Genomic DNA, 22,103 nt, shown 5'->3' with positions numbered 1-22,103 from the left:
GCTGCCCTTAATACATTTTCTAAGCTCCTTCCAGGTCTGATTTTATTTGTTTTAATATTCTACATTCTAAAGCCCCTTCTATCTCTAATAGTTTATGCTCTGAGCTCTCTTTCAGCTCTGACATACTTTAATTCTGTGACTCTATTCCTGTGGTTTTAAGCCCTTGACCCCTTACCCTGTACCCAGTGGAGAACAGCTGGTTATCTTTCTTTGGGTAATAACTGGAAGATGCTTATTAAGTTACCCCTCTGCCTTCTTGTTTCTCAGATGCATTTTTGCCTGGTTTTTTATGAATGTTTGTTTTTCACATTGTACTACTACTCCATAGAGGGGGAGGCTGTTGGTTTTGGCCCAAAGGCTTGTCCATCAGAGCACAGAGCTACAAAGGTCGAGTCTGGGATGTTCAGTGAAATCACCTAATCATGGAATCACAACGTTGGAGCGTATCAGAGCTGGAAGGAAACTCACCGGTCTTTTTGTCCACCCTCCTCCTTGTAGCAGAGGAGGAAACTGAGGCCCATGAAAGGGAAGTAGCTCACTTGAGGTCACAGTGAGTTTGATGGCTGAACTGAGATTAGCACATGAGTTTTCTGACTTTTAAGTCCAATGTTCTTTTAGCTTCCTTTGTCTTTGCTTAAAAAGACATTCCTCATACGTCAATGAGGAACTCCTGCCCCCAACATTTAAGCATCCATCTTTTGATTGGAATTGTTGACTCTTCCTCCTTCTCCTCTTTTTCTTTGTCTGTTCCTTTCCTTTCCATTCCCGTTGCCATCACTTTAGTTCAGGTCCTCATCACCTCCAGACTGAGCTATTAAATAGCCTTCTAGCCAGCCTCCAGTATCTCTTCCTTCAGTCCATCCTGCCTTGCTTGCCAGAATAATTTTCCCAATGTACAGGTCTGACTTTGTCACACCCCTCTCCCCTCTCCCTCCTTCCTACAAAATTTAGCATTTCCCCAATGCCTAGAGGTTCAGTTCCAAACTCCTTACCCTGGCAACCACGTTCTACCTTTCTCCTACAAACCCACCTTTCTAGCCTTACCTTCCATTAATCTTTTTCATGTCTGTTACGATTCAGCTGAACTTAATCACTGAACATTCTGCTCACGTGTCTCCTGCTACCCTATCACGCCTTTGATCATTTTGTTCATCATGCGTGGAGTTCCTGTCTCTTCACTTGTCTGTTGAAATCCTACTCATCCTCCAAGGCCCAGCAGGAAACCCTTGTTTTCACCTAAGTCAGTAACGATTCTGTGGGTCTCCAGAGCCCTTGTAGCCAGCCTTTTGCCCATACCGCTTTTATATACTTATACTGTAATGTGTTATAGTTATTTGTGTATGTGTTTATTTTATTAAAAACCCCATAATGGCCATGACTTAATTTGCCTTTGTCTTTGTTAGTATCACTTACATTTTGTCATCTAATGCCCCTTCCGGTTGTGTCATTCTTCATTCTAGGGTTCCTACTAATTCTCTGTGTGTGTGTGTGTGTGTGTGTGTGTGTGTGTGTGTGTGTGTGTGTGTGTGTATGCTTATTCATTTATTCATTTATTTATTTACTTACTTACTTATGCTTGATGGCAGGATACCAGGACAATCATCTCCCTTACTCTAGACACTGAGTATTATTAATTTTTTTCCCCCAATTACATGTTAAAACAATTTTTTAACATTTTTTAAAAAGTTTCAATTTCCAAATTCTATCCTTCCCCCCTCCCTGAGATGGTAAAAATCCAATATAGTTGTACATGTGCAGTCATGTAAAACATTTCCACATTAGTCATTTTGTATAAAAAGACTTGAATTTTAAAAAAAGGAATGAAAGAAATAAAGTGAAAAATAGCATGCTTCAGTCTGTATTCAATCGAAAGAAATAAAGAAAGTGAAAAATAGCATGCTTCAGTCTGTATTCAATCAATATCAGTTCTTTCTCTGGAGGCAGATAGTATGCTTCATCCTTACTCCTTTGTCATTGTTTTGAATCATCGTATTGCTGAGAATTCCCGTCTTTCACTGTTCTTCATCTTACAGTCGTACATCGTACAATAGCTGTTGCTATGTAGAACATTCTCCTGGTTCTGCTCATTTCATTTTGCATCAGTTCATATAAGTCTTTCCAGGTATCTATCAATTCTTAACATCCAGTTTTCTGAGATTCTTTCTAGTCTAAGATTCTTACCAATTCTTAAACATTTAGTTTTCTGAGTTCTTTACAGCTTTTCCACACTTTGGTCTTTGTTCCAAGCTCTGGATTAGAACCCTAGGTCTTCTAGCTTGATTGTTCAGTAATTCTCCCAACTTTTGTATATTATGTTAGCTGTATCTGTCCTTTGAAAGGGGATAGCAAAAACCTTTGTTCCTCCATTTCAGTCATATCCAGTCTGGCTCAGACTCTGATTAAATTCCTCCTGTTAAACATTAGTCCAGTCAGATGGTCCTTAACTCCTCCCCTAGACTCCATTCTTTTATTGGCGTGGAGACATTTATTGATGCAATGCCTCTGAGTTGCTTGGGGGAAGTCATTTAACCTCCTGAGGTCTCATTTTCTCCATCTATCAAATGAGCATAACTGGCCACTTCCCTGTTCCTTCTGGGACCTGAGAGCATGCACAGAGTTTACTTGGATTTTAAGGTTTCCTGGAGAAAAGAGCTAGCCCTCATTCCTGTAGAATGTGATGATTATTACTGTAGAGCCATTTAGTCAATACATAATTAATATTTGAGTATAATTAGTTGTTCATAAATTATTAGAGCTCCGTGGAACTCTGGAGGTATTGGGAAAGTGTGGTCAATCCATCACTTCATCATGATCCAGTTATAATTAGTTTTGAAATCTTGTTAAGCAGGAACGTGCATTTCACCAGAACAGAATAGTGTCTCCAGAATTTTGGCTTAAGACCTAGGCTTGCCCATCATGGGCCTTCTACATTAGTAGCCCATCCTCCTTAATCCTTGGCAAATAGACATAGCCAGGGGGATTAAAGGGCAGAAAGTTTCACTGAAACATCTTGCTTCCGTCTCTCTGCAAAGATCTTTCCTTCCCTTGTTTAGGTTTTTGGGAGTTTTCTACTCCCAGTATGGTATAGTAGAAAGAGCACTAGACTTGGAATCCGAAGATCTGGGTTCCAGTCCAAAGAGATCCCCAAAAGTAGAGTAAAATGATGGTGCCAATCTGTTGAGATTAAATTAAATAGGGATCCATGAGGAGCTGCAAATATACAGGATGAAACATTCATAACTAGACAACATTTTGGTGGAAAAGACAGGAGATTCTAGTGGTGAGCTCAGGGTGAGTCAACAGTGTGTCATATGAGTTTAGGCTCAGTGTCTGGAGTACAGGAGATGATTGTCCTGGTGTCCTGCCATCAAGTGTAAATTTGTACCATACCAAGAAGCTCTCCTACAGTTATCTTTTTTTTTTTTCCTGTAGACATTTTTTCTATTCATTTTGAACTTAAATACAAAAAACAAAAACAAAAAAAACAAATAAAGAACATTTCCAGCAGCACCTTAGACAAATCCTTTTTACTCTTTGCTTGAGGGTAGCTGTTAATCACTAGCATTTATACAGTGCTTTAAGGTTTGCAAAGTGCTTTACAATTAGTGTCTCATCTGATCTTCACAACAATGCTGGGAGGTAGGTGCTATTATGATCTCCATTTTACAGTTGAGGAAATTGAGACAAATAGGTTATGTGACTTGCCCAGGGTCACACAGCTAGGAAGTGTCTGTCTGAGACTACATTTGAACTCATCTTCCTGACCCCAGGCTCAGGACTCTCTTCAGTGTACTGTCTGGCTGCCTCTAATGCAAGGAACTCACTCCCTCCTGAGGCAGGTAGCCCATAGTGTGTATAGCTCCTTTCTTTGACCTGAGCTCTCTTCTGTTTCTTAGATAGTAATCACAATGGTGGACTTTTGGATGGTGATTGCTGGTTTTTAAACTAGTCTGATCCTTTAGCTCTCATTGAGTCTTCCATACACACCTGGGCAGGGATTATTATCCCCTCTCTATAGGCAAGAGGAGAGAAAGCACCTTACTCAATGTCTGTCTGTCTGTTTGTCTGTCTGTCTGTCTCTCACTCTTCTCTCACTCTCTCTGTCTCTGTCACACACACACAACACACACACACACACACACACGCATGCATGCATGCACATGCAGTGAGTCAGTCAGGGGCAGAGTTGAGACTGGAACTCACATCTCCTGACTCCCTCACTTTGTCTCCAAGTGCTTTTGACTTCCTAGCAAGGAGTCAGCTAAAAGTTATTTAGAAAGATGAGACAAGACTAGTATGGTGAAAAGAGCACTGTATTTGGAATGAAAAGACCTGGATTTTTTGCTGTCTGACTCAGCTACTGACTTTGACCCCAAACAGTTCATTTCAGCTCTGAGACTCAGACTTTCAAACGGGGATTCCCTCTGCACTGCTACCCTCCTAGGGCTATTGGGGAGAGCAAATAAGAGACAAGTTGGAGAAGTACTTTGTAAGAATAAGATATTATATAAATGTGAGGATTTTCTGTTGCTGTGGGGCTGAAGCTGGGCCTGGAATAAGAGTTATAATTTGTGTTTCTACAGTGCTAGGAGGTTGATAAAGCTCTTTACATACCTTATTCCATTTGAACCTCAGGACAACTCTGTGAGGTAGGTACAGGTATTGAAGGTGATTTGTTCCCATTTTGTACATGAGGAAACTGATTCTGTAGGAGGTAAAGTGAGGGATTATTCATGTTCACACAGCTAGAAAGCATTGGTGGTGGGGTTCAAACCTGGGTCTTCCTGATTTCCAAGTCTAGTCAGTGCTTGGCCCAGTGCCTGATGTATAATAGGTGCTTAATAAATATTTATTGACTGACTGATTGACTGTATTAATTCACCTTGCCAAACTGCCTGGAAAAATGGGTGCAAACATAGGTGTTTCAATCACGTCTGACTCTTCATGACCCCTTTTTGGGTTTTCTTGGCAAAGATACTGGGATGGTTTGCACTTTCCTTCTCCAGCTCATTTTACAGATGAGGAAACTGAGACAAATGGGGCTAAGTGACTTTCCCAGGGTCACACAGCTAATCATTGTCTGAGGCTGAATTTGAACTCAGGTCTTGCTGACTCCAGGTCTGGTGCTCTATCTGCTGCACCACCTAGGTGTTTAACTCATGTTTTGATTCTTTGTTGCTTCAGAATATTGAGGTTGAATTTTGTTTCTCTCTCTCTCTCTCTCTCTCTCTCTCTCTCTCTCTCTCTCTCTCTCTCTCTCTCTCTCTCTGTTCTTCTTTTCCCTTGCCTCCCTTTGTAGTAGCGGTTCCTTGTGAAGATGTCCAATAACAGTGTGGACATCCAGGACAAGCCTCCGGCCCCTCCGATGAGAAACACCAGCACTATGATTGGAGCTGGCGGGAAAGACGCTGGGACCCTGAACCACGGCTCCAAACCTTTGCCTCCAAACCCTGAGGAAAAGAAGAAAAAAGACCGATTTTATCGCAACATCTTACCAGGGGATAAGAGTACGTGCACCATTTTGTTCCTTTCTCCACCTTTCTAAGTTGTTTGGCTTTTAAAGACCGATTTCATTTAGAGCCCAGATCCAGGGTTCTTTGGCAGCCACTAGTTCAGTGTTTCAATTGCAATAAAATCATTTAGTTCATGAGCATTTATTAAGTGCCAACTATGTGCCTAGCACTGTGCTAGGTAATGGAGATATAAAGACAAAAGTGAAAATTCCTGCCTTCAAGGGGCTTACATTCTGTAGGGGGAGACATGTACATATAGACTATGTTCAGTAAAAATGCAAAATGGTTTTTAGAGGGAGGGGCTCTAGCAGCTAAGGGAGGGGGCAACAGGAAAGGCTCCCTGTGGAAGGTGTTACCTTAGCTGATGCTCGAAAGATTAAGGGATTCTAAGAGGCAGATGCAGATGTAAGGTGGCCAGGACAAAGGGCACCTTTGGCGACAGAGATAGGAGATGGAGCATCACGTCACGTGCAAGGAAGAGCAAGAAAGCCCCTTCGACTAGACTGTAATGTGCTGGAATAAGATCTTAGTGCAGGTTTAAGCTATTAAAGCTTAAACTTTTGAGACCTGCTGTATAATGACTTTAGACTGGGGCTAAATTGTGCAGACCTCTAAATGCCAAGGAGAGGATTTTATACAAACTGTTCCCAAAATCAGTGATGGACTTTAATAGCTTGTGTAAACTATTTCGCAGGCTATTAAAGCTTATCACTGCACTAAGACTTTTGGAACAGCTTCTATTTGATCGTGGAAACAACAGAGAGCCACAGAAGTCTATTGAGTAGGTGAGTGACCTAGTTAAATTTGTGCTTGAGGGGAATCAGTTTGGCAGCTGTGTGGAGAATGGATTGGAGTGGGGAGAGACATGAGACAAGGAGGAGAATTAGGAGGCCATTGTAGTAGTTTGGATGAGAGGTGATGAGGGTCTGAACCTAAGAATGGGTGGAGAGAAGGAGATGCATTCTGGAGATGTGGTGCTAGAAATGGCAAGACTTGGTAAGTAATTGGATATATAGTGTAAGGGAGAATGAAGACTTGGTGATAATTTTGAAGTTGGGGTCCTAAGAGATTAGAAGGATGATGGTGCCTTCAGTGGAAATAGAGAAATTCAAAAGAGGTGTGGGTTTTGTTTTTTTTGAAAGATAATGGGTTCTGTTTTGGATATGTTGAATAGGACATCAGTTTGAAATGTCCAGGAAGTTGTTGGTGAGGTGGAATTGGAGCTCAGGAAAAAGAGGAGACTTGATATATCTATATTTTGCGAAATCTATGTTTTGCAATAATCAACATACAGATGATGATGAAATCCATGGGAGCTGATGACATCACCAAGTAGAAGAATATCTAGAGGGAAGGAGATCCAAGAAAGAGCTCAGGGGTAAGGAGCATGAGATGGAAGAGGACTGGGCAGAGAAGACTGAGGACCCATCAGCTACATCAGAGGAAAACCGGGAGAGAATAATGTTATCAAAACCGGGAGAGAAGAGAGAAGATTCAAGAAGAGAGGGTGATGAGGGGCAGCTAGGTGGCACAGTGGATAGTGCACCAGCTCTGAAGTCAGGAGGAGCTGAGTTCAAATCCAGCCTCAGACACTTACCAGCTGTGTGACCCCTGGGAAGGTTGCTTAACCACGATTGCCTCAAAAAAAAAAAAAGAAGAGAGGGTAATCAACAGTTTTATAATTGTAGGGAAGTCAGGAAGGATGAGGACTAAGAAAAGACCATTAGATCTGGCAAGTGAGATCATTGGTGACTTCGGGGACAGCAGTTTCATTTGAGTAATGAGGTTGGAAAACAAATTGCAGAGTGCTTAGAAACGAATGGGAGGAGAGTAAGAGGAGAAAGTAGAGAACTTTCTAGGATTTTACTTACTGAGAAGGGGAGGAGAGATGCTTGGATACTCTTGAGGAGATGGTAGCTTCTTGTGAAGGCTTTTTTTTTTTTAAGGATGGAGGACACTTGGACATATTTGTAAGTGGCAGAGAAGGAACCAGTAGATGAGGGAAAGGATTGGAGGCTAGAAAGAGAGATGAGGGATTAGTGAAGAAGAGGTCATTTGTTGGAGGAGACAGGAGGAGATGTGATCAAAGGCACATCTAGAGGAGTTGGTTTTGTGGAGAAGGGCCACCTTGTCAGAGAAGGAGGAAAAAGTGGGAGATGTTGTATGATATAGTAAAAAGGAGAAGAGGGAGCTCTTGGCAAATGACCTATATTTTTCTCCATAAAAACAGTCAGTCAACTAGCATTTATTAAGCATATATTATGTGCCAAGAAGGGCAGCTAAGTGGCTTATCTTCCTGAGTTCAAATCTGGCCTCAGACACTTACTAACTGTGTGACCCTGGGCAAGTCACTTAATCCTGTTTGCCTCAGTTTTCTCATCTGTAAAATGAGCTAGAGAAGGAAATGGCAAAGTACTCTGATATCCCTACCAAGAGAACCCAAAATGGGGTCCCAAGAGTTGGACATGACTGAACTGACTGAACAAAAACAAAATATGCCAAACCTTGTATTTAGTAAGGTCCTCAGCTGTGAGAGGGTGAGGGGAAGATGAGGTGTAAAGGGGGTTCGAGGACAGCTTTGGAACAGATTCTTTAGGGAATAGTTTAATCAATTGTTGTTTGTCCCTTGTTTTTTTTTAAATAAATTAATTTATTTTTAGTTCTCAACATTCACTTCCACAAGATTTTGAGTTCTCCCCATTTCTCCCCTCCCCCACCCCAAGACAGTGTGCATTCTGAATACTCCTTCCCCTAATCTGCCCTCCCTTCCATCACTGTCCCACCTACCCCCTCTTCTTTTCTATTTTCCTGTAGGGCAGGATAGATTTCTGTACCTCATTGCCTGTATATCTTATTCCCCAGTTGTATGTAAAAACAGTTTTTAACATTTGTTTTTTAAAACTTTGGGTTCCAAATTCTCTCCCTTCCTTCTTCTCCACCCACCCTTATTGAGAAGGCAAGCAACTTGATACAGGTTATACATGTGTAGTTATGCAAAATGCTTCCATAACAGTCATGTTGTTAAAAACCAACTATATTTCCCTTCATCCTATCCCATCCCCTGTTTATTCTATTCTGTCCTTTGACCCTGTCCCTCCTTAAAAGTGTTTGCTTCTGATTACCCCTTTCCCCAATATACCCTCACTTCTATCATCTCTCCCTCTCTTATCCTGTTCCCCCCATTTTCCTGTAGGACAACATAGATTTCCATACCCAATTGAGTGTGTAGGTTATTCCCTCCTTAAGCCAAATCTAATGAGAGTAAGATTCACTCATTCCCTCTCACCTTCCCCCACTTCCCCTTTGTCCCTTGTTCTTGAAGAGGGCCAGTGACATCATGAGGGTGATGACTTGTTTGTGATTAAGTGAGGTAGAAGTTGTGAACCTTACTCTCATTAGGGAGGAATAAAAGGATTGCCTTGCTATGATGAGGACCCCGATGAAGTTAGGGAATGTAAATTGGTACCGGACTGGGTCATCTGGGTCATGGGACTTCTTCCGGCTCTGTTCAGCCGTAGTGAGTAGGGGCCGATGTGGTAGACAAATGATGGCTGATTTGGGGACAGTACTTTTGACTTTTATGAAGTGCTTTCTATCTGTTATCTCACTGGAGCCCAATCAATGCCAGTTCTGTGAGGTGGGTGCTACGAGTTTTATTCTGATTTATACAAGAGGATACTGAGCCCATGCCACGTAGTTATTAAGTATCAGAGGCTGGGTTCTCTTCCACGTCTTCTTTGCTCTAAACCCAGGACTCTATCCATTATGTTACACAGCCTCACAAATCAATTAAATGTTTAATGAGTGATAAGAGGCCACGTGACATAATGGATAGAGACCTGGCCTTTGTATCAAGGAACGCCTAAGCTCAAGTAAGTTCTACCCTTGACCCTGCTGGCTGTATGGGTATTTCACGTAACTCTCAATAGAACCGAAGTCCTTGGTTTCAAATCTCACCTCTTTCACCTGTTACTTATATCCCTGGTCAAGCCATCTAATTTCTATATGCCTCAATTTCTTTATCTGTAAAATGAAGTGGTTGGACTCAATGAATCCGTGATCCTGTGATCCTATGATCCTTTGCACATGGTAAGTCCAGGATGCTTATGGATCTTTTATTCACTTGCAGCTGAGTCATCTGAGTCTAGCTGTATCCAGAGTATCATCCCCAATCCTTAGATCAGAGCGCCATTTCTAAAGGCTTAAAGCACACAGCTGGGAAGAGGAAATTGCCAGAAGTTTTTGGAAAATGTTAGATGAATTGATTAGTAGCCTCTTCATCTCCATTAGATAATAAAGAAGGATTTTCTATTCAGCATCATGAACAAGTTCCTTCACCACATTTTTTTTTAAGGCAATTAGGGTTAAGTGACTTGCCCAGGGTCACACAGCTAGTAAGTGTCAAGTGCTTGGTCTGAGGCTGGATTTGAACTCAGGTCTTCCTGACTTCAGGGCTGGCGCTCTATCCACTGCGCCATCTAGCTGCCCTTCCTTTACCACATTTTAAGTGTGGTAGAAAGAACACTGGTTCTAGAATCACAGGTCATGGGTTCAAATCCCAGCCCTACTCATCACAATATGTATATCTCTGGGCCTTGGCTTTTGCCTCTATAAATTGAAAGGGTTGGCCTAATTCAGAGGTTCTTAACGGAATCTGTGAACCTTTTTTTTTTAACATTTTGCCAATTTATTATTTATTTATTTTTGATATTCCTTTCTTTTTAAATTTTGAATTACCGATTCTTTCCTCTCACTCCTCTCCCACTCATTGAGAAGGCAAGCAATGTGATATCAATTACATATGTGAAATCAGGCAAAATATATTTCCATATTAGCCATATTTTTTTTAAAAAACCAGAAAAATAAAGAAAGTCAGAAAATTATATTTCCATTTGTACTCAGAGTTCATCATTTCTTTTTCTGGAGATGGATAGCATTTTTATTTTTCATCATGAGTCCTTTCAGATTGTCTTGGATCATTGTATTGATCAGAATAGCCAAGTCTTTCATAGTTAATCATCGTGACAACATTGGTGTTACTGTGCACAATGATTTCCCAGTTCTTGTCACTTCACTTTATACCAGTTCATATAGGTCTTGCCATGTTTTTCTTAAACCACTGCCTTGTCATTTCCTGTGAACTTTTTTTTTTAACAAAATAATTCACTCTAACTGTATTTCAATATAATTTTCTTTGTAATCCTATGTGTTTTATTTTGTGCATTTAAAAATGTGTTTCTGAGAAGGTGTCCATAGACTTCACCAATCTGTAGAATGGGGTCCATGACCCCCCAAAAAGTTAAGAATTCCTAGCCTAGATGATCTCAAAGGTTCCTTCCAGTTGTAAAACCTAGAATCCTAAAATCTTTGGAAATAATTCTTGGACTTTTTTCCTTTTATGGGAAAAGTTTCTCATTGGCAGCCTACTTGTATGTTAATGGCTAATCATAAATGTCATGGAAGGCAGCTACTATTATTGTTACTGAGCCAATCACTTGGTATTTGTGGAACTGGTACTATGTGCTAGGCAGTGTGTGGAATACAAAAGAAGTATAATTGTTTTAAGTATTAATTCTATGTGTAATGGTTTAAGATTTTAGAACATTACTCATAACCCTGGGTGTTTTTTTTTCATATTTCTTTTTAACTAAGACTGAATTTTCATGAGTATAGGAAGCTTCTGGTGAGAAACATTCTCTACCAATGTACATTGGCATTTTCTCTGCAACCTATAGGGAAGGGGAGGGAGAGAATAAGCATTTATATAGTACCTACTGTGTGCCTGGCAATGTGTTAAGCTCCTTACAAATGTTATCTCATTTTAGACTCATGACCACCCTTGGAGGTGTTGTTTTCTTTTTATGCAGTTGTTTCAGTCCTGTCTGATTCTTCCTGACCCCATTTAGGGTTTCTTGGCAGAGATACTAGAGAGTTTTGCCGTTTCCATCTCCAGTTCATTTTACAGATGAGGAAACTGAGACAAACAGGTTTAAATGACTTGTCCAGGATCACACAGCAAGACATTATCTAAGGCCAGATTTGAACTCAGGTTTTCCTGACTCCAGGCCCAGCACTGTATCCACTGCACCACCTAGCTGCCCATAGTCTTTGAGAGCTAGGGGGTACTGAGGAGTTGACTAGCCCAGACTCACCCAGCTAGTCTATGGTAGAGCAGGCCAGGTCTTCCTGACTTGGAGGTCAGCTCTCTGTTCACTTCAACACAATGCCTCTCAGTGTGTGTGGCATTTCATCTAAGTATTATTATTCCCATTCTACAGATGTGGAAACTGAAACTAAGAAATTCAATGACTTGACATATTAGTAAATGGTGGAGCTAGTATTTGAACTCAGGTGTTCTGGCCCTAAGTCAATGTTCTCATTGGACCACATTGGCACATTTATATTCCCAAGAATAGAAGTTGATACCAAGGGCCAGAGGAAGGTTTCCAGTCCGTTAGATAGACCTTCTACAAAGCATTTTTTAGAAAACCCTGGGCGAGAATTGCCTAGGATGAGTGGTGAACTATGTCAGTGAAAGGAATACCCAGATCAGTAAAACTGTTGCTCTTCTACAGCGTTAGGATAATGATGATGGTAATTAGAGTATACATTCCCTGTCTTCAAGTAGCTTACAATCTGATTGGAGTAAAGAGACTTTTAGACATCAGTTAAAGGTCAATATATTATTTAGAGCAAGGGTATTTTTAAGTGCCATCAGACATAAGCTGGAGCAGTCAGGGAAGATGGCAAGGGGCTGGGACTTGAACTGGCCCTTTGAAGGGTGGTTGGGAGCTGGTTTCCCCACCTAGCCCAATGCTACATCTTCAGTAGGCCCTCATTATGTGTTCACTAGACGGATGGATGGATGGATGGATGAATGAATGGATGGATGAAAGAGACAGCTCTAGTCCCAGACTATGTTGTTATAAAGCCCCACAGTGAAATATCAGCATATAAGTTGTTCTTGTCAGGCTCTGCATATTCTGGTTTGTCTCAAAGTGACACTGAGAGATTTGGTCTGGAATTTTTCCTCTGACTGTATTTTCCTTTTTAAAAAATATTTCTAAGTTTATTTTTTTTTCTTTTGGTACATATTTTTAAAAGCTATTTATATTTTCGTTTTTAAATTCTCTTTCTCCCTCCCCCCTTTGAGAAGGCAAGAAATACGATACCCATTATACATATGAAGTCATGCAAAACATAGTCTGTCTATATTTTCCTGCCTGAATGGAGAAGCTGTTTCAATAAGGCAATGGTTTAGCAAAGTTAATTTTAAGACTGTTCCCTGAAGCCCTGTTTACTTTCTCCAATTTGGAGCTGTTCCTTGACTTAGAATCAGAGGAACAAAGCCCAGTAAGAAAGAAAACGGTATTTTGTTCTTCATCAGAGCAGTAAAATCGTCATTTTCAGGGGTGTGTGGTCAAGGCAAACAACGGTGCCCTTCGGTTGATTCAGCTGCTCTAAGTAAGTAGAAAGAACATAGGCCTGGGAGTCACAGATCCTGGCTTACACACTTGGCTCTTCTATGCTCTGTATGGCTCTTCTTTGCTCTCTGACCTCAGGCAAATCACTGACCCTCTTTGCTTTTCTGCATCTTCCTCTGAAAAATGAGGCAGGTGGGTTTAAATGATCTCTTAAGATGACATCCAGCTCTGACAGTCTGTGTTTTAAGGGCCCTTCCAGGATCTAATAGTCTGTAATTCCTTAGCTTCTTTGATTTTCCTTCTATAAGGGAGAAGCTAGAATAGAGGCAGGAAGGATGTATGTAGCCTTCTTTCTTTATCTTCCTTCTCTGCTCCACTTTTAGGGAAATGTAGACAGTCACAGAAAAGTAAAATGACTTTAATAATAGACATACACACACACACCCCATTTATAAAGCACTTTAAATTTCACAAATATTATCTCATTTGATCCAGCAATCCTGGGAAGTGGGTACTATTATTATCTCCATTGTTGTTCATTCTCCATTTTTTTTTTTTTGCTTTTTGGTGAGGCACTTGAGGTTAAGTGACTTGCCCAGGGTCACACAGCTAGTGGCAAGTGTCTGAGGCCGGATTTGAACTCAGGTCCTCCTGACTCCGAGGCCAGAGCTCTATCCACTGCACCACCTAGCTGCCCCTTGTCCTTCATTCTTGAAGAAGATCAATGACACCACAAGGGTAGTGTCTTGACTTGTGCCTGAATTAAATTTAAATGAGGCAGAGCTGCACAAACTCATCGGCCTCACTCTCTCCTCCAGAGTCATCAGGGTCTGGTGGCAAGACGAAAGTCAAGACAGCTGGTGATGGTCCCTATCCCCATGATGGATGAGGAGACTGAGACAAACAGGGATTAATTGACTTTTCCAGGGTCACACAGCTAGTGTCTGAGGTCACATTTGAACTTGGGTCTTCCCAACTCAGCATACCACCTAGATGCTTTCTAAACTCATTGACTTCCCAAAGTCACCCATGAGTTAGTGCCAGAGCCAGGATTTGAATCCATGTCTCCTGATTTCAAGACCAGTGGACTCTGAAGTCATACCATACCTATTATGTCTGTCCTGCAGTCTCTTCCCTCAGGTCTCTGATAAGGGACAATAGCTGATGCAGAATCAGAGCTAGAAGGGGTCTTAGAGACCAATACCTATTTTTTTTTTTGCCTACCTTTGTGATTTAGTTGGTAGAGGAAGCTCTTGGTGAGGAAGCTTCCTCTTAACCTGTGCAGGTTGGCACCTTCTCTACAACTTGGCCTTAGAGAATTAATTGTCTGGGGCCCTTACTGAGAAGTTACATATTCTGCCCAACTTTACAAGGCCAGTGTATGTCAAAAGGTGGGACTTGAACCCAGTTCTTTCAAAGCTGGATCTGTTTCCAATCTACCATCCACCTCATCTGGCCCCTCAGATTTGACAGGGCACTAGAACATTTCCACTAGAGAAGACCGTGGTTGTGTATGATTGTAGTTTTTTTTTTTTGTCTAGGCAACTGTCTTAGGCTGGCCTGAAGGGTAGACTTAGGAACAAGGGCAGAAGTTATGGGCAGTTCCAGCAGTGGACCTGGGTGCTTCATGTAACTGAGTTTGTCATTGTTGGTGTTCAGTTGTGTCCCACTCTACATGACCCATGGACAAATCTATAGGGTTTTCTTGTCAAAGATACTGGAGTTGTTTGCCATTTCCCTCTCCTGTATGTCCTCATTTTACAGATTAGGAACCGAGGCAAATTAGGGTTTAAGTGACTTGCCCAGGGTCACACAGCTAGTAAGTGTTAGAGGCCAGATTTGAACATAGATCTTTCTGACTCCAAGCTCAGTACTTTATCCACTGTGCCATCTGGCTGCTCATCATTAGATGGGTTCAAGCAGATGCCAGATAATGTTTTTCAGGGAGGCTTTCTAGGCTGGGCAGGAAATTTGTCTAGTTTGAGTCTTTGGAGATACAGATTTCAACTTGCTAGGAAGTAAAACTCTATAATAATGAGAGCTTTCTAAAATTGGAGTAGGCCACTTTAAAAAGTAGTGAGTTTACCCATTCTTTTTTTTGGCTAGGCAGTAGGGTTAAGTGACTTGCCCAGGGTCACACAGCTAGTAAGTGTCATGTGTCTGAGGCTGGATTGGAACTCAGGTCCTCCTGAATCCAGGGCTGGTATTCTATCCACTGCACCTCTTAGCTGCCCCTGAATTTACCCATTCTTAACTCAAATCAGGGTTGTTGAAGAGTTGGATTCCTACTCCGGGTCAGGACTAGCTTAACTGCTCTCTGCAGCACCTTACAATTCTTTTTTCTCTGACCAGTAAGGTCCTTTCCAATGTAGAGATTCTGAGGGGACCATCAGATGTCAGGGGTCATTTCTTTCATCTATTAGTCCTCTGCTATTCTAAGCCTGACCCCCTTGATCAGTGTTTCTGGTTGTATTTTTTTTTTTAGCCTCCAGAGTAGGTTTCCTGTCCTGAAGATGCCGCCTCAATGAGATGCTTCATATACTGAAAGTATAAGGTTAAACAAATGCCTTTGAGACTCTGTATAAGATGGCCATCCCACCCACACACGGGAAACCTGATCATAACTACTCAGGTTGATTGGCTGGGACCATGGAGGAACAGATGAGGTGCAGGATCATTTACTTCATAAATATATAACTGGCCACCTGTGGGGGAAGGCTGTATTTCCTGTTGACCTGGCTCCTTGGTGTTGTGGACACCACAGATACTGGGCTGGAGGATCCAGATTCAGTAATCCAGTAATCATTTATTAAAGACAATAGTATAGGACTTCAGCACCTTCCTGGACCATTTAAATAACTTTTTAACAAGCCTTACTGCATCCATTCTCGACCCTCCCTGTCTGTTTTTCATGTACAATAACCTTTCCTAAACTAACTATTCAAACATCTTCAGTGATTCCTCTTGCTTTCTGAATAAAGGTTAGATTTTCTCCCCTGGCACTCAGAAAGTCAGTATGGCCTTGTGGATAGGATACTGGCCTTAGGGTCTGGAAGACAGTACATAAAAAGAAGGTGAAGGAGAGGGGTGGGGTGGAACTAACCAAGCAGCTAATAGAAAACGAATCATTTACCTAGAAAAGTTCTAAGCCTTCTCTAAAGGAAGGCTTAGGAGGAATTATTGGCTCTATCGCTTCACCCTGTAGCCCTCCAGAGGGGAGAGGCAGCTGAGGCTGCTGAGAAGGTGCTGAGTATTGAAGCTGGCTCAGTCTCCACGTGAAGATGAAATTTCAGTGTGATGACCATGTCCTGGGGGAGGCATGATATTTGTAGAGTGGAAACAAAGCAGAGCATCTGAAGGAAAATGAAGAGTTATATGTAATATCACTACATGTAATATAATTATGTGTCATATTAGGTATTGTAATTATATGAGCATGTCTTATCTCCCTTGCTAGATAGTTCATTCTATGAAAGAGAGGGCTGTGTCTTACTTAACCTCATGTCTAGGGCACCTCGCATAGTGCCTGGCATATAGTAAGTGCCTACTAATTGCTTTAACTTCTCCAGAGTCCATCATAAAGCTCTGCACACAGAAGATGTATAATACATGTTTGCACTCTATGCAGCACTGATATAACCGGTCAACGAGCATTTATTAACTGCTGCCTGCGTGTCAGATGCTGTGCTGAGTGCAACAGACATGAATATGCCATAGTCACCAACCTCATGCAGCTCACTGTTTTGTTATGATAAGACCCAGACAAAGACAGAATATTATGCTTGGTGATGTAGTTTCTAGGATGGTAGATTTAGAGCTGGAAGGACCTCAGGGACCTTCTGGTCCAACCCCATCATTTTGCAGATGAGGGTTAGAGGAGTTGGACAGGTCAGTTATCAGAGCACCGAATCCAGCACTCCATGCACCAAAGCACCATGTCACTTAAGTATTGATGGTATGTTGGAGGTGCAATGAAGGAATGACTATTTCGGGGGTGGTGTTTTTGTCTTTAATTTTTTTTATTTCATTAAATATTTTGCAATTACATGTAATTTTTTAAACATCTATTTTTTAAAATTCTGAGTTCCAAATGCTCTCCCTCCATCCTTTCCTCTACCTCTTGAGAAGGCAAGCAATATGATAATGATTATACACATGAAGTCACGAAAACATATTTCCATATTAGCTATGTTGCAAAAGAAAACATACATGAAGAAAGTTTTTTTTAAAAGGATGCTTCAAACTGCATTCAGAGTTTATTGCTTCTCTTTCAGGAGGTGAGGGGGCATATTTCATCATGGGTCCTTTGGAATAGTCTTGGCTCATTTTCTTGACCAGAGGAGCTATCTTTCATAGTTGATTATTGTACAATCTTACTGTTATTGTATACAGTGTTCTCCTGGTTCTGCTCACTTCACTTTGTATCAGTTCATGTAAGTCTTCCCAGGTTTTTCTGAAACCATCCTGCTCATGACTATTTCTGACTAAATGATTTAGGTCTTATAATTCCCAAGTCTTAAGGGGTACTAATAGGGTAACTCACATTTCTTTAACCCATTTAGAATTAGAAGGCATAGCCTCACAATACCCTTTCAAGATAAGGAATGCAAGTATTATTAGCCCCATTCTACAGATGATGAAACTAGCTTTCACAGAAAGAGACTGGATTCAAATTTAGGTCTCCTCACTCTGAGTTCCATACTTCCCTGACTGATGCTCTAAGGTTGGGTAGGATTTTTTAAGCAAAGGAGTGGAAAAGGAAAAGATTCCAGGCAGGTAGAGAAAATATTCTTTCCTTCCCTTTCTGCATTTGGAATTCCTCTCTGTCTTTTCCTTTAAAGCCCAAATGCAATGCCATCTCCTCCAGGATACATGTCCTTATTTCTCTGGCCTCCCTTACACTTTGTTTTACCTCTGGTCATATTCATTTCTTATCCCTCACTATAATGGGAGCTCTAGTCTGAGGTCCCACACACCTGAGCTGTGTGTCTCTCCTATTGCTGAGACCAATACACCGCACCTAGCAGACGCTTGATGAACGCTCATTTTCAGCACCCATTCTTGCTGGTTATTCTCGGTTGGATTAGGGAAAAAGGTCAGACTTGCCAGCCCTGGCTGTATTCTCTGGAGGTTTCTCCAGCCTGCTCTGTTTCCCCTGGGTTCCAGCCAGCTGGATCTTTATGCTAATGTCTTACTCAGCGATAAGTGTCTCTCGGCCTGTTGAATCCCTCTGTTCTCAGAAAACGTGTTTGACAAGTTACAGATGGGGACTGTTAAATGATCCCAGTTGCCACTGGGACTTGGTCTTGAGAGTTCTCCACAAAGCAGAAGAAAGATCATAGGATTTGGAGCTGGTAGAAACTTTAGAAATCATCTATGCAAACTCTTATATTTTATAGTTATGCAAAGTGAGACCCCTTGAGCAGAATTGACTTGCTTAAGGTCATCCAGGCAGTAAATAGCAAGGTGATCAGCTCTTTTGACATCACATCCAGCTGGTCCCCCCATTGATGGGATAGAGAATAGAAGGTAGGATAGGACAGTCAATATTTCTGGAGTAGATGCTATAATTTTGTTTTAAATTTAAAAAATTATTTTTTAATTGATAAGCATTCGTTTTCTTACTCTGACTTCTCCCCATTTGAAAAAGGAAAGCTCATATTTTGCATAGACAAGCAAAACAAATTTCCAAATAGATATAGATAAAGCATTTATTAAGCATTTATTGTTCCAGCCACTGTGCTAAGCACTGAGGATATAAAAACAAGACAGTCCTAACCCTTCCCGAGCTTACATTCTAATAGGGGAAGACAGAATATGAAAGGGAACTAGAAGTGGGGTGGAGAGGGGAAGGGAAGATATAGGCCTCAGGGTACTGTCATCCTTAGTTGGACAAGTTTGCTGGCAGGAGGTAGGGCACCATGGAAAGTGAGCTGGAAGAATGAAGTAAACAAAATAGAATTTCTGGGACTCTTCAAGATATGGCGATCCTAGGCAGGGACCCATCCAGTCAATGAGTAAGCCTTCAGGGGGAATTAGCAGGGACCCATCAATCACCAAGCAGGCTTCTGGGTAGAATGACCATATTGGTCTATACATGCATAAAAATGCATGTCTTATTCTGTATCTTGAATCCATCTCTTCTGTTAGGAGATGAGTAATATCTTTATCTATCCTTGGTAATCATGGCTGATTGATTCTTGCATTGATCAGAATTCTTAAGTCTTTCAAAGTTGCCTTTACAAAGTTGTTGTTGTATAAACCGTTCTGCTGGATCTGCTCATTTTGCTTTGCATCAGTTCATACAAGCCTGCTCCCCAGGTTTCTCTGAAGCCATCCCTTTTGTCATTTAGGGGAAAATGCCTTTACTGGACACCACTTTCTCCCCTCTCCAGTCCAGGTTCCCAAAGCTGCCAAAGTAATCTTCCTGAAGCACAGGTCTGGTCATGTCACTTCCTCATCAGAAATTGTCAGTGGCTTCTTTCTTGTCTCTGAGGTAGAATGCAAATTCTTTAGCCTAAAACTCAGGCTCTCCACACTGTGGTTCTGACCTACTTTTCTAACTTTATTTCATGTTATTTCTCTCCGTGCACTCCATGTTCTGGCCAAACTAGTATATTATCTGTTTCCCAAATTTGGCATACTTCATTCTCTGCCTCTCCTCCCATGCCAGTCTCAGGCAGTCACACAAGCTTTCTCTCCTCAGTGCCTGGACTGTGTTCTCCCTTCCTCTTTGCCTTTTTGGACTCTCCTCTTTTCTGCTGCCACTCCCTCTTGGAAACCTTCCTGGGTTCCCCAACTATTGGTACTTTCTCTGTCCTGAAATATTTCTAAAGCACTTATTCTGATCTCTCTTGCTCTCTTCACTCCCTACCTTGTGTTGTGTTCTTGTGTATATACCATAACTCCCTAGTAGAATATAAACTCCTTGAGGGTAGACGCTGTTTCGTTTTTGTCTTTGTATCTCCAGTGCCTTGAATACCTTATTGTTTATCATAGGTGCTTGATAAATGTTAATTGAATTGGATTCAGTCCATTTGCCCCAGTTTCACCCTTAATTATTCCTTCCTAAGTAAGAGCTCTACCTCTCAAAAAGAATTTGATTGGTATAGCATTAAAACTATAAATTAAAAAAAGGAAAAAAACTCAAAATGTCACTGGGAGCACTGCAAAATTTCCCAAATGTTATCAAACCTGCCTTCTTCCCTTTATTCACTTTTAGACTCAAATTATTATCCATCTTTAGTGTTTGTCTAAGGCTTTTGTATTGATGAACCAGTTCCATAGGTGATCTAACTGCACAAAATAGTCTGGACCATAGGCATTCTTCATCTACTTGGTTTTCCCTGTGTGGATGGTTAAGTCAAATTCTCCTTTCTCCTTGTGGTCAAAGATTTCTTAAAGATTGATATTTTCTCATTCCTTGTTGAAGAAAGGATTACTTTTTAAAGTGGGAGAATGTTCACAGATTAGAGCTAGAAGGGGGCTCAGAGGTGATCTGGTCTAGTGCAGCTCATTTAATGAAGTACTTGAAATCCAGAGGCACGAAATATAGATAATACTTGTAGACAATACTCTGACAGTAGTATTAGGGCAGCTAGGTGGCATAGTGGGTAGCGTGTTGAGCCTGAAATCAGGAAGACTTATTTTCTTGGGGTCAAATCAAGCCTCAGACATTAGCTATGTGACCCCAGGGAAGTCACTTATTAGTGTTTGCCTCAGTTTCCTCATCTGTAAATGAGCTGGAGAACAGAATGGCGAACCACTCCAATGTCTTTGCCAAGAAAGCCCCAAATGGGGTCAGGAAGAGAGACAACTGAAACGAATGAACAATGTACTAGTAGTAAATAACATCTGCTATGTAGTAAATGCTAGATAATAGCTAGGACAAACCTAGGGCCTCTGAATCCACATCCATGGTGGTCTCCACGTACTATGCTGTCTCCTGTTCACACCACAGAAGACCTTGTGTCTAACAGGAGTCATTATATTTCTGGTCAGTTCATATCTCCCAAAACAAGATGGCTGTAAATATGAGAATGCATCTCTTGCATGGTCAGAGTTTGGAAGGATGCCTAAATGTCACATAGCCTGATCCTGTCATTTCACAGATGGGGAAACTGAGGCACCAACAGGAGAGGTGACCTCTCTCAGGTCACACAATAAATCCTGGCAAAACCAGGATTCAGTCAGGACTTCCAGATCCTAGGCTAGTCTCTAGCTCTGTCCTCATTCCTTCTTTTTCAGTTGCCTCTTTCTCAGGCAGAAATGTTGAATTCTTCCTTGCAGGAGTTGAATAATATATTACTTTGCAAAAGGTTTATTTACCACACAGTGACTTCTCTAAACCTCACCCTGACATCCGCCCCTCTTCTCGGTCCCTTCCTCCTCTGTCTCTGCCCCTCATCCCCATCCTCCTCTCCCACCAGGGTTTTCTTGCATGAATCTGTCTGTGAATGCCAGACCCAGAATAGCGCTCTCAGTCACCAAAGCAAACTTTTCTTCTCCTAAAAATGACATTGCTAAAATTGGCCCAGGAGCTGTTGATGACTTAGTTATTTGCTGGATTCAGCCTTGGGAGCTGGGTAATTGCCAGCAAGGCAATAAGAGGAAATTCAGAAGTTCAGTCTGGGTGGATTTAGAAGGAAACGTTCTGCCATTCAAGTTTGTCTCTCTGGCCTGGAGGAAATGTGAGGATCCTCTCCCTTGTGACCTGAGCTGTTCCTTCCCAGGTAAAATTCGTGCTTTGTGATAGAATGAGAGACCATACACCCTCACCTTCAGGGTTCTGACCTAAAGCGGTGGGGTGCTTTTTCTTACAGGGATTTCAGGACAGTTGGAAGAGGCAGCTGCTGTTGGAAACAAGTGGGGAAGATGTTTGGTGGAAGATAGGACCTGAAGGGGAGACATTTAGAAACTCACAATGTTGTAGCTACTGGTACTGCTAACAAGTACCTATATGACCGTGGGCAAGTCATTTCCCTGCTTGGGGTCCTCAGGAAAATGAAGGGATTGGACTAAATGATCTCCAAGGTCCCTTCTAGTTTTGAATTCTATGTCTGACCCTCATTTCCTGATTTGCAGGCTATGACCACCCCCCTTTTACATCCTGTGGAGGCAGGATTTCTTCTCTTTCCCTCATGGTCTCTCTTCATCAATTTCTTAA

At 41.5% G+C, this 22,103-nt stretch overlaps 1 protein-coding gene across 1 annotated transcript in view; it reads left to right on the top strand.

Moving 5' to 3' along the window:
• Positions 1-22,103, top strand: part of PAK1 (p21 (RAC1) activated kinase 1) — a 120,367-nt gene that overhangs the window by 15,409 nt on the left and 82,855 nt on the right. The window contains 1 exon segment of the mRNA XM_078156934.1: positions 5,300-5,507. Within this exon segment, the coding sequence (XP_078013060.1) occupies positions 5,318-5,507 (190 nt within the window). The 5' untranslated portion in view covers positions 5,300-5,317.

Source organism: Phascolarctos cinereus, unplaced genomic scaffold, assembly GCF_003287225.1.
Source record: "Phascolarctos cinereus isolate Bilbo 61053 unplaced genomic scaffold, phaCin_HiC Scaffold_726;HRSCAF=1367, whole genome shotgun sequence".
NCBI classification, from domain to species: domain Eukaryota; kingdom Metazoa; phylum Chordata; class Mammalia; order Diprotodontia; family Phascolarctidae; genus Phascolarctos; species Phascolarctos cinereus.
The sequence above is the reverse complement of the archived record's forward strand: the minus strand, read 5'-3'. Positions and strand labels throughout refer to the sequence as shown.